The 12,741-nt window shown below is 42.7% G+C and overlaps 1 protein-coding gene across 4 annotated transcripts in view; it reads left to right on the forward strand.

Annotated features, from left to right (window-relative positions):
* Positions 1–12,741, forward strand: part of STX8 (syntaxin 8) — a 230,268-nt gene that overhangs the window by 79,294 nt on the left and 138,233 nt on the right. The window contains exon 7 of one of the 4 annotated variants that reach the window (XM_059668638.1): positions 7,217–7,373. The exons of the other annotated variants lie outside the window; for them this stretch is intronic. Coding sequence (XP_059524621.1) covers positions 7,217–7,263 — 47 coding nt within the window. The 3' untranslated portion in view covers positions 7,264–7,373. Of the gene's footprint in view, positions 1–7,216; positions 7,374–12,741 lie in introns of those variants that run through there. 4 annotated transcript variants of the gene reach the window in all.

Here is a 12,741-nt window from a genome sequence, read left to right on the forward strand (position 1 = left end):
TGATGTGTCTTGGTGTGGTCCTCTTTGGATTCCTTTTGTTTGGGGTTCTCTGGGCTTCCTGGACTTGTAAGTCTATTTCTTTCACCAGGTGGGGGAAGTTTTCTGTCATTATTTCTTCAAATAGGTTTTCAATATCTTGCTCGCTCTCCTCTTCTGGCACCCTGTATGTTGGTACGTTTGAAGTTGTCCCAGAGGCTCCTTACACTATCTTCATATTTTTGGATTATTATTTCTTTTTGTTTTTCCGGTTGGGTGTTTTTTGCTTCTTCGTATTTCAAATCTTTGACTTGATTCTTGCGATCCTCTAGTCTGCTGTTGGAACTCTGTATAATATTCTTTATTTCAGTCAGTGTATGCTTAATTTCTAGTTGGTCCTTTTTCATAACCTCGAGGGTCTCATTAGATTTCTTGAGGGTCTCACTAAATTTATTGGCGGTTTCTAGAAAATTCTTAAAAAACCTTAAAAGTGTGGTTTTGAACTCTATATCCAGTAGTTTGCTTTCCTCCATTTCTGTCATTTGTGACTTGTTTCTTTGTTTCCACATTTTTTATGCTTCCCTGTGTTGATAGAGTGGCTTTGTGTGCTAGGTGCCCTGTAGGGCCCAGTGAGTGGCTTAGCCTCCCCAATTACCTGAGGCGGACACTCTTGGTTCACCCCTTTGTGGGCTTTGTGCATAGTCTTGTTGTAGTTAAGCCTTGATTGTTGTAGGTATCACTGGGAGGAATTGACCTCCAGGCCAATTGGCTGTGAGAATCAGCTGTGTCTGCAGTGGGAGAACTTCTGTGCTGGAGACACCCTTCTGGGGCAAGACTTGCTTCAGTGGGGCTTTGGTGCTCACTGAGTCTGCCCCCTGAGTATGTCCCTTATGGATCTGAGGAGTTGTAATCTGGATGGTCCCACTCTGACCACTGGGTACACTGGCTCTTGGGTCTCTAAGGAGGTGCTAATTTAGCCTCTGTCTGAGGCTACCCAGCAGGAGCTATGGAGAGATCTGTAGATTTCTCTTCTTTGTTTGGGATTTGGAGGTGCCCAGATGAGGCCCAGCTGTGAAGGAATGCAAGCTGCTGTGGGGCCTTGGGCCTTCTTTTGGATGTTCTGGGTCTCTGACCCAGCTGCAGTTTGTTAGGTAATTTTCAGATTGCAAAGGGCCAGGCCTTTCATATGCAAAAGCCTCTGCCACAGCTTGGATGGGGTGGGGTCTCAGGGAATCAACAGGGCGGAGCAAGCAGCTATGGCTGATCCTCAGTCCTACCCTAAGGGGCCCCGCGTCTCAGTGTCCAAGTAATCGCTGCAAGCACCTCTGAGAGAAAGCCGTCCTCGAGTTCCGCCCGATGCCAGACAGTCCAGTTTCTCCCTGTATGAGTCTGGGTCCCCAGAGGCTCGCCTGGAACTGGAGTTCAGAGCAATTGGGAGCTTGAGACTCCCTCCCGATTGAAAAAGACAACTGTGTCCTCAGTTGCCAGCCCTTGCCACGTGCACCTCCATACCTCTGTACTTTACTTCCACAGCTTCTCTGAGTCTCAGTGTGCTTTTCTCTTTCCTTCTACTTGTAGAATTTCCACTCAGCCAGCCTTCCTGTGGTTCTGGATGATGTCCGTTTTTTCTTTTAGTTGTATATTTGTGGGAGGCAGCAATTTCCGGTGTTTACCTATGCCACCATCTTGGTTTCTCCCTTCATTTTATGACTCTTGAGAGGAACCTGCCCACACTGAGGCTGAGAGGGGGAGAGATTGTGGTAGGCCAAATGGCCCCAAATGACTCATGTCCTCGGACCTGAACCTGTGACAGTATTACTTTATACTGCAGAAGGGACTTTGCAGATGTGATTAAGGGTATGGGTCTTGAGATGGAGAGATCATTCTGGGTTATCCGGATGGGCTCAGTGTAATCACAAGGGTCCTTAAAAATGGAAGAGGGAGGCAGGAGAGTCAGTGTCAGAGGGATGCAGTATGGGAAAGACTCAACCAGTCATTGCTGGCTTTGAAGCTGGAAGGGGCCATGAGCCAAGGAACACAGGCAGCCTCTAGAACCTGGCAAAGGCAAGGAAACAGGCTCTTCCTTCCAGCCTACAGAAGTGAACACAGCCCTGTTGACACACTGACTTTAACCCAATGAGACCCACGACAGATTTCCCATCTCCAGAATTATAAGATGGTACCTTTGTGTTGTTCTAAGTCACTAAGTCTGTGGTAATTTGTTACAGCAGCAACAGGAAACTAATACAGAGATGAAAAGAACCTGGATGCTTAATGACTTTGCTCAACTTCTGAATCAGTGGACCCTGGAGCTACCCCTGCTTTTTTCAGCTCATGTGACAAATTTCTGTAATGTTTATTTAGTCTCGTTTGAGAATGATTTTCTGCTGCTTGCAGCCTAAACTGTCCTGGTCGATACAGATATGCTTCGCAGAGTGCTGTATATAAGGTAGACTCTAAATGAGTTATTTCTTGAATTGTGAAAAAGTGTTGGAGAAAAGCCCCAGAATCCACACCTAAAGAAGCAGGGCTGTTTTCTGATACCACGTGTAATAACTTAACACTCTTTAAAAAAATAAAATAAAAGACACAAAAATGTTTGGGAGGATGGATAGATGATTGAATACTGAGATGGCCTGGAACTTAAGCAGGTGCACTTTCAAATTGCCAGATTCATTTCCTATTGTGACCTCCGGGCATTCAAATTCTCCTTCCAAAATAACATTGCAGCAGACTCTGCGAGCACGCCAAGGAGTGATTATCTGTGCAGATCCAGATGATTTCCTGATTTAGGGTCGCTCAGGCAGAGGCAGCGCGAAGGGGAGCAGAGACCCTTCCATCTCCAGAGTGGGGGCAGCCCCGGGACCGGCTCTCACCAAATGTTGCTGACAACTAGGAAAGCGGTTATCATGGGACAGCTGCTCAATGGCCTCGGTGAACTCAGCTGCAGGCTCAGCCCAGTTTAAGATCCCAGAGGCCAAAGGTCAAATGCTATTTCCTTTGGTTTCCAGACCTTTTCTCTACCACCTCTGGGTTTCAAATTAGTTTTTGTAATTTCTTCTCCACAGACCATCCTGATTCCCTCACCCACCTGTGCACTTGCTCAGCCTTATTGCCTCCTCCCCCACCCCCCACTTTCACCAGCAAAGCCTTTTTCTAGAGTAGATGTCGATCATGTCCAGGGAAGCCAGGACTTCTCTTGTCATGGCACCCGGCCTCTCTCTGCCCATCTAGTAAGGGCCTCCTCTACTGGTTGCATGCTTAATATACTTAACGTTCTTGGTCACGATGGTGCCTCCCGGGATCTGGCTTCTGTGTGAAGCACAGTTGTATTGTTAGGGTAGTGGGGGTAGGGTGTGTGCTGGGGATAGTAAATCATATGCCTAAATCCAGATGGGGGATGAGCTGTACACCACAGAGGAGTTCAGTGTGGTTTTTCATATGAGAAATGGTCAGAACCTTAATTCAACTTATTGGTTGCAGACTTTCTCATACAGTGTGTAAGTTATAAAGTTTTATAAATAAATTTGAGAGAGTCCTGGATGGAAAGCTGTGTGTGCATCGTTGCCCACTTTGTTGGTAATGAAATGTGCCATCTGCAAAGCACATTGGCTGTATTGCTGAGTTTCTGGATCCCGTCCATATTTGGGTTCTTTCTTCTCTATGCTTCCCTTCCTGACACCATAGTCAAAATCTTACCATTTTTTACTCAACTATTGTTTTAATTACTTACCACACTGTAATTTTTTCACTTGTGCTTTTTTCACACTAGCATGCCAAAATATTTCCCTTGCTATGCTTTTTCTAGTATCCCCAAAAGCCTTCACGACTATCTACTCTTGTAAAAACGCATTCCTGAATATAATGCCTTGTTGTTCCAAAGAGAAGGCCCTAGTCCCCTACCAATTTCTCAACGTGGGAGAAATATATATGTACACTTTCAAGTCTATAGGTGAAATAATCAGTGGTCTACTTATGCTATTCAATTTATTGTTTAATTATGCATATTTTAAATGACTTGGAAAACATATATAGGAATACAGAAGTTTCCAATTTAATTTTATGAAATTATTTTATTCAGACTCCTCCTTTGCCTCTTTGACATCGTTGTGTTTGAAAACCGTGTTAGAGCAACATCCCGCAGCCTGCCCTCCCCTCTTCGTCAGCTTCAGTCCGTGCTTCCTTGTCGTCCCCGAGCCAGGGACAGAGGCTCCATAGGCGGGTTCAGGGAGTCATAACAGTGAGCCCTGCCGGCAGAGCCAGAGGCTCGTGGCACATTTTACTTATTAACTCACCAAACGGTAGTTCAACATCCCTGTTACACTGTGCAAAGAGAAATTGGAATGTGTTCACCTAGCGTTCTTCCTCCTCCAAGTAATTTACACTCTAGTGGCAAAGGCAGCGCTGTGAACAGAGAATTATGGTATTTCACAAGAAAGGTGAAGAATGGGAGCTATAAAGTGCTGTTTGAAGGCTCTGTCTGTGCCTGTGTGCCTACTAAGTCAGATCTGAGCAAGTATATTCTTTCTTCACCCTGGACCATTAGGGTTTAGTCAGTGTTAATAACAATAGTATTTTCTTCATGGAGTAAGCGTGTTTTTACTGGAGCTATGGCAGCTAAGCTGACCTGTAGTTATCTTATTTGGTTCTCCTGGACTTTTACAGTGGGTCGGATGAACCTACACTATGAACCGGTATCAGTGAGTTTCAGGGCCTAGGAAATTAACCTTTCGGATCCCCACACCAATTTCTAGCCAAGTTGGTCTTAAAGAGGATGGCGGTCCAGCCCATCCTACTGAGATACTTGGCTATCTGAGAGTTCCCAGGTGGACGTCAGCATTGAAGTCATGGACAGCTGAAGGGGCGTGGAAGTTCGTTCATGGGGACGCTCTTCATGACTGACCTTGCAGCGCTGAGCTTCCAGGTGCTCACGTATGTACAGGAGCCCTCGTTGTTCTGCTGCTGCCTCCAGAGCCAGAAGTCACGGCCATTGTGGCCATCTGCCCGGTGTTTATTCTTTGCATGCACTTCATCAGGCTGAGCGCAGACCCCCACAGCTGGGTACTCCCTACCTCTCTTCGGAGTCTCAGAGCGACAGTGCGCTTTAAAGCACTGATTCCCTCTCCTAGGAAGCATTATAATTGCATAACTAAGAACTAGTGTTTAGAAATGGGGACACATTTATAATAAGCTTCTAGTTGAACAAAGATATTTTTTTTTAATTTGCTAAATTCCACTAAAGATTGAAGAGAATTTCTTTCCTTCTTATCCCACCTTTCTCCAGCATCAGTTTTCTTCCCCACAAGCACCCTTGTGTTTGAAAGAAGGGAAAATAGAGCTAATCGTTTCAGGTATTTCTAGGCAAGACAAAGGCTCCACCAAGAAGCATTGAGGTACTGGGAATGTCTGGGGTGAAAATAAATTAAGATACTTAGTATAAAGCATCAAAGAAGAAATCAGATTACATTATAGTTACTGCTGAGTAACTAGAATTTGAGTCTCATAACAGCCCCATCATAATGATGGTGAAATTGCTGTTGGGACATATCTTATAGTTTCTCATTATTATTTGACCCCAACAGAAGAAGTCATGTACCTTATATTAAGAAAGATTACAGTAAATGCCTCTACATTTTAAGCATAAATCAAGAGAACTTAATTGGATTAAGAAGAAAGCCTATATCGGATACAACTTGAATTAAACCAAAAAAAGAAGCAATTTATGAAACTCAGATTTTCTAAGCAGTGAAACTTTTGTTCAGTTTTCTAAGAATTTGGGGACTATGTGCAAATGTGGGGGAGTGTATATATGTACTAATATATATGTGCATATTTAAATTGTACACTTGTTTCTTATGATTTGGGGGAAAACCAGCACCTTGAGTATTTTTTCATTCTCTCATAAATGCTCATTTTTCCTTAAAAGGAAAACTTAGAGAAGGGATTATTTATAAAATTACACAAATAATTTGGACATATGTGTAGTGGGAGCTAAATTATAACTCTTGAAATAGGGATTCTAGTTACTTTCACCTGCCACAAAGTATATAATATTTTAAGCTGTATGGGTCATTAGAAACCATGAACTCTATCAAGGGCCATATCTATGTCAGAGGCACCATTTCATTTAGAAAAATTATGAAAACCGTTGTATCCAAAGGGAATTAGTGCTTACTTTGGATGATGACATTAAACATTGAAATGATGCCTGGTGTAAATTCTCAAGCTGGGATTGTCTGTCTTTGTAGATAGCACCCTTAGTAACAGCGTGTCAGATGAAACGATGAGATGAGATGACATTGACTTGTGCGACCTTGTTTTTTCTCCGCAAGGAGATGGATTTAGGCAGAATCAGCTCAGACTTCTCTTTGAGTCAGACTTTAAGAAGTGAATGGGATTATGGTGAGGGTTAGATCTGGGAGAAGTGAATAATTCAGAAGATAAATGGTGGAAGGAGGAAGTATAAACAAAGGAGAGAATTCTCAGATACGACCCATGCCAGAAGTTTTGAGGGATAAAGTCCATGTAGGCTCCATTATTGGAAGCTAAAGTGAGGAAGTGACAGAAGGCAGGCGGGCTGATGCCTTTTTGTCTCCCCGGTGCTGAGCCTGGGGCCGGGTACAGTCTGTGCTCTGCAAATGTTTGTTCTGTTGTCAGAGGGCAGGAGAAGGCAGCGCTGCACAGAGAGGAAGGCCACAAGAGGCTTGTTTCAGGAAGTCATTGACTTCTGTTGGTGGGTAGAGCATCTATGTGCACCAGGACTTAGAAGGCCACTGGGAACCAAAACCAGTTCATGTGGCGTGCTGCTGCACGAGCACAGAGAAGATGTTGATTCGAAGCTGATTAAGGGGTCTTACCTGGCCAGGCCATCATGCTGGAGTGGAAAAATTAATCAGATTTTTAAAAAGCAAAAGAATCATCAATTTATATGATAGCTAGATAAAACTGTGCCTTTGAACATTGGTAAAAATTAGTGGAAAATGTGAAGGAATGTCCGTCATTACAGTAGTACTATCCTTTGTTACTGTTGTGTGTGTGTGTGTGTGTTAGGTTTATTTAGATAAAATTTACGTCTAGTAAATTTTTTGCTTTTGTTAACAGTTCTGAGTTTTAATAAACAGAGACAATTATGATACAGAACAGGTCTATCACCCCCAAAAGTTCTCATTCCCCTGTGCAGTCACCTCCTCCTTCCGTCCCCAGCTTCTGGGCATCTCTGATTTGTTCTTTGTCCCTACAGTTTTGCCTTTTCCAAAATGGGATAAAATGGAATCATGCAGTGTGTAGCTTTTGTACCTGACCACTTTCACCAAGAAGAAATGCACTTGAGACTCGTTCATAGTGTTGTGTGTATCAGTAGTTCGTTTCTTTTATTGCTAAAGAATATTCCATTGGATCTTAGCACAACAATTCATTTATTCACTCACCAGATGAAGTTTCCAGCTCTTGACAATGTTGAATAAAGCTGCTACAAACATTTATGTTTAAATTTTTTGTGAATAGATGTTTTTATTTCTCTTGGGTAAATCTGTAGGAGCAGGATTGTTGGTTTATGTGGTAAGTATCTGTTTAGTTTTCTAAGAAACTGACAAACTGTTGTCCAAAGTGTCTGTACCGTTTCCATTCCTACCAGTAGTGTATGACACTTTCAGTTGCACCTCATTCTTGTCAGCTCTTGGTATTGTCATTAAAAAAATTTAGCCATTTTTAATATCTTTTAAAAAAATTGGTTCCTTTATTACATTTTATAGTGTAGAGAGCTTACCTGTAGCCCTCAAAAGCATAATTTCTCTCTGAATAGTGAAAATTTTGTATTAAGGTCATTTAAAAAAAGTAATTGGAGTCGATTCTCATTATTTGCAATACTTATGTTCTATAAAGTCACCGTGAATGCTGAATTCATGAATACTAAGCCCCTGCTCCCAGGAGAACATAGGGTTAGTCAGGTTCCCACAAGCCTTTGGCCACAACGTTTTCATAACTGACCAATATGTGGCCTTGTTTTAAGTGTGTTTCTGTTTGAAGACACATCATTTTATAAGTTTTGCTGATCCATTAACATTGAGCTCATGGTCAACAGCCTGCACGTAGCTTCACTAATGCATACGTTTGTCCCATAAGGCACATCACAGCCCGTACTCGTGGGTCATCCTATCTAATAATAGACAAACAGGGTAATCGCTATGCCTCCCATTGGCTAATCAGTGCGATATGCAAATTAACTGCCAACAAAGATGGCGGTTAATTTGCATACGTAGGCTCCAAACGGCGGAGCGAAGACTGAAGGTGAGCCAGAGCCGCGAAGACGGAAGGCAGCTCCGGCCGGGGCTGCGAAGACGGAGGATGGAAGGCGGCTCCGTCCGGGGCTGCGAAGACGGAGGACGGAAGGTGGCTCTGGCCGGAGCGAAGGCCTGGGTCCCAGGTGCCGGAGGAAAACTCGTGCTGGCAACCAGGAGAAGGGAAGGCCTATTGCACGAATCTCTTCGTGCAACAGGCCTCTAGTTCTAAATAAGCATGATCTACACTAATAAAGAGAAACATGCAAATTGGTGTCACTCTGCTACGCCCACCAGCCAATCAGAGTGACTATGTGAATTAACCCAACAAAGATGGAGGCTAATTTGCATATGCAGGTGCAGAGCAAAGACTGAAGGCTCCAGCCAGAGTGAAGACTGAAGACTGAAGACTGAAGAGGCTTGGCTTCTCCAAGTCTCGCTGCGGCCGGACCAAAGGCCTGAGTCCCAAGTGCCGGAGGAAAACCGGTGCCAGCAGCCAGGGGAAGGACGGCCTGTTGCATGCATCTTCGTGCAACGGGCTTCTAGTCACTAATAAAAAGCACAAAACTGAAAAACGTGGCACTAAGCAGACAGGAAAGAGACCCTTGTTTCGAGTCCGAGGCAAAAATAAAAAGGGGACACTGTCTCGTTGCACCTCGGCTGGGTGTCATGTCGGTGGGTGACTCAGGTTTCACCCCTGTGACACGTGCAGAGGTGACTGTCAAGGCCCAACTACTGCATCTGGGTCACAAAGAAATATCGGCGAGTAGGCTTGTTCACCTGTTTTTATATTTTAGAAAGCGCTTAAATTTTGTCTAATTTAAATAATGATGTGTAGTAATTTGGTTCAATGCCAAACATAATTGAATATGTTTATTCCAATAAATTGATGAGAAAATTAACTTGGTAAACCAGTACCATTCAATATTAAAGTTGCTTTTAAAGCACCTCAAAACCTTCCTAAGATTTTACCCCTTTGCAAAAACATACTCATGATTTATGCCCCATCTTTGCACCATTCAAACATATTAAGCACACAAGTAATTGTTAAAAAGTAGTATAAAATCTTGAACTTCAAATTTTATCAGAATAATAGCTATAGGGTTTGAGTTTAAATTCACAGCGACAGGTTAATGTACTTAACAAACCTGCATTGCCTAAAAGTAATTCTAACTTTTCTAGACTGACTGCCAATATGATATAGGCCCCAAAGAAATCACCCCTCTTTACTAAGACAGAACAATAAATTGGTTTTCCTGGATACAGTGGGTAAAGAATCCAAGTTCTTGACCTTGAATATTTCCCTGGTAGTGTTCTGTGCAGTAGGGAACAATCAGGATGACATTTGCTGAAATGTTTGAGATTTATAACATAATAGCTTGAGCATATGCGCCAAAAAATAAAAATCTTAAATCCTATCAAATCAAGATTAATTACCTATTAACATGCTAACACATAGCATAGTACAGGTGGTGTAATAAGCTGTCTCTCTCCATATATTGTTACAAAACAAACTGTTTTGGCGGTGACATGAAACATCATGTATCTTCTCTCTCACTCTCAGTGGGAAAACAGAAAAAAACAGCTACTCACTCATTCTCGGTGTGGATTTTGGCATTTCATTAGGAAGTGCTATCACAAACCTTTTCACTGGAAAGCATATGCAACTCTCTGGAAACTGCTAAATTTCCTGGCTTTGTACTACGGCCAGAAGACTGTTGCTTTCCCCCGTCATTAACTACTACATATTTATGCTTTCCTATCTTTGTGGAGAGGAACCTGAACGGCGCTCCCATGAAAAGGAAAACAGTAGTTTGCGTCCTCCCTCTCACTAGCTTTGCAGAAATGAATCCCATGGGTTAGAGGTCTTCTTTATGTTCAGCTTTAATTGAATAGTGTTAACTGTGGACCAAGAGGTAACAGCAAAAATGGTGTGCTCATGATTGTGTTTCTTCATTAAGACGTATTGTGAAAGTTGTGGGAAAACTGCTCATGAAGTTTTGCCATCAAACCTTCTATTAGGCTAGAAGAATAAGAAATGGTGTTGCTAAGTTGGCTTCCAGTGAATAGGCAGTCAGCAAATATTTAGTGAGGATCTGCTATGTGCCAGGCATTCTTCCGGCTTTAGCGATACCGTGGTGAAGAAGATAGCCCCTGACCGCTGTGTAATTACTCCATTTTCTTGTGCTAAATGTCTTTGGTTAAAGTGTCCGTTATTAGAAGATGATGGAAAACCAGTGCAGAAAACCACAATTGGAACAATAATGTACCTAAAGTTTCAAAATGGTTTAAAAAGCAATAGATTAGAAGCATGTTCATAGTTTTTAAAAAGTGCAAAATTTTGAAAAAATTAGTTACTCAAACTTACACAGAATAAAACACATCAGCAGGTAGACCTGTTTTCCAAATTTGCCACTTTGGTGCCAGTTTTCTTAAGCAACAGACATGCCTCGCCTATTGGATGCTGTTCATTTGGGGAGTTTCACTCTTCTCATCGTCCCAAATGAAACCCAGAGAAATGCTGTTCCTGGGCCCCGGGCTGTCTTCTATGAATGGTGCAACAGCTATACTTCTTCATTTGTTTCTGCAAAACAAACTCTCTGGCAGTGACATGAAATATCATGTCTCTTCTTTCTCACTCGCAGTGGGAAAAGGAAAAAAAAATGCTCCTTGGTCATTTCTCTTTGTGGATTTTGGCATTTCATTGGGAAGTGCCAATAGGTATTCATTTTTTATGTTGCTCTGAAAAGCTGTGTGCAGCCTTCCAAGTCACAAAGCAAACTTGGCCCCTAATAGCTCTCCAAACTCAGGTCAGAAAGGTGGGAAACTTGTGTTTTTCTAGGCAGGGAGTCCGTGAATAATACACTCGCAACCTGCTTAGTTCCCCCCAGTGCTCCTCCGTAGCCAGCTCCTCCGCTCAGAGAACTGCACATCAATCTGTCGCTGATGGTCAGCAGAGCCGCAGAGAGCCAATGTTATTGTGAGCCTACAGCGGAGCGACTTGCTTCCCAGCTGGTGATCAATCTGGGGTAGACGGCAACGTGTTTGCCTGTACAAATGAGCTGGACCCCTCTGCCACATATCTCTGCCAACTTTTGAAAGAAAGAGTCTGTTTCCATTCTTTCGCGGGGTAAAGACAAAAAGCCTGTCTCCCTTTACACAACCAGCTATTGAAAAATCCATGCAAATACCTCCAGCCAGTGCCCTAAGGAAATTGTCCCGAGAGGTCAGGAAGTAGCACTAAAAAAAGAAGAGAGAAAAAATAGATGTATGTACACACACACACACATACACACACACACACACAGTAAATATCTTGGTTGTTGTTTTTTTGGTAAAGATTGCATGTTCATGCTTGTTGTACCATCTCTGGAGATTTCTCACTGCAATATGAAAAGACCCTGGGGTTTAGAATTTTAGTTGATTTCTCCAACCTCAAGGTAAAGCCAAAATTTTGATACTGATGTGAAATATGCTGTAAAGCTTTAATTTAGGTTTATTATTATTTCTAGTTAAGGTAGATATATGGCAGAGAGGTCCAACTCATTTGCACCGACAAGCACATTGCCGTCTAACACAGATTGATCACCAGCTGGTTTGAAATAATTCCACCGAATCAGTGCTAATCAGAACACACGATGTCGTCTTACTACTGGTGAACTTCTAAGAGACCTTTCTTCAAGTTCACTAGGCAGAGGAGTGCCTGGGCAGGCCAGAAACCATGGCCTAGTGGAGGGACTTTGAGTTGGTAGAGCGGAAGACATCACTAAGAGAAGAGTGTATGAACGGTTATGCGAAGGAGTGATGGAGGGAGGACCTGTGGATGGAAGCAGAAGTTCCAAAAAGAGCTTTCTGTATTGAACTAAAACTCTGCTACAGTGCTACGGTGTCTTCTCAGTAGGTGTGAATGAATGAGTAACAGCGATGAGGAAGCTATTCATGGATGGGGAAGGCAAAGTGGAAAACTGGAAAAGGGCCAGAAAGAAAAGTTTATATTATTTGGTGGAGATTTAGTGACACAAATTATTGTTCCTTCTTGTCTATGATCATGTTACCCTCTGGTAAATGGTTTCTGTTGTCATTTAGTATAGAAGTATAAAGGGGCAATGGGATTATTTGCTCCTTGTTCAGGGTAGGTGGAGTACTCATTTCTCCATAGAGATTAGGGGTCTCCAGACCCAGGGAGGAGCTAGCAAAAGTAAAGTAGAAGAAGTAGAATAAAGGGAACTCTGGAAAGAGAGAGTGGAAATCACTTTTACCTCAAATTGCTGCTCAGCTGGGCCTTTCTTCTTGAGCCATGGAAGTGATTTCTGGTTTAGTAAGCACTTATGTTGTTAGATGAGCTTATTGGCACCTTCCAGTATCATACTCTGCATGAACTGTAGCAGACTGTACCATGTTGCTGGATTTCAGGTTCCTTTAGGATAGAGACTATGTGAGCCATCTCTGTGCTCCCCACTTACACATAGTAGGCACACAGTAGATGTTT

The sequence above is a fragment of the Myotis daubentonii genome, chromosome 16 (genome assembly GCF_963259705.1).
Source record: "Myotis daubentonii chromosome 16, mMyoDau2.1, whole genome shotgun sequence".
Taxonomy (NCBI): domain Eukaryota; kingdom Metazoa; phylum Chordata; class Mammalia; order Chiroptera; family Vespertilionidae; genus Myotis; species Myotis daubentonii.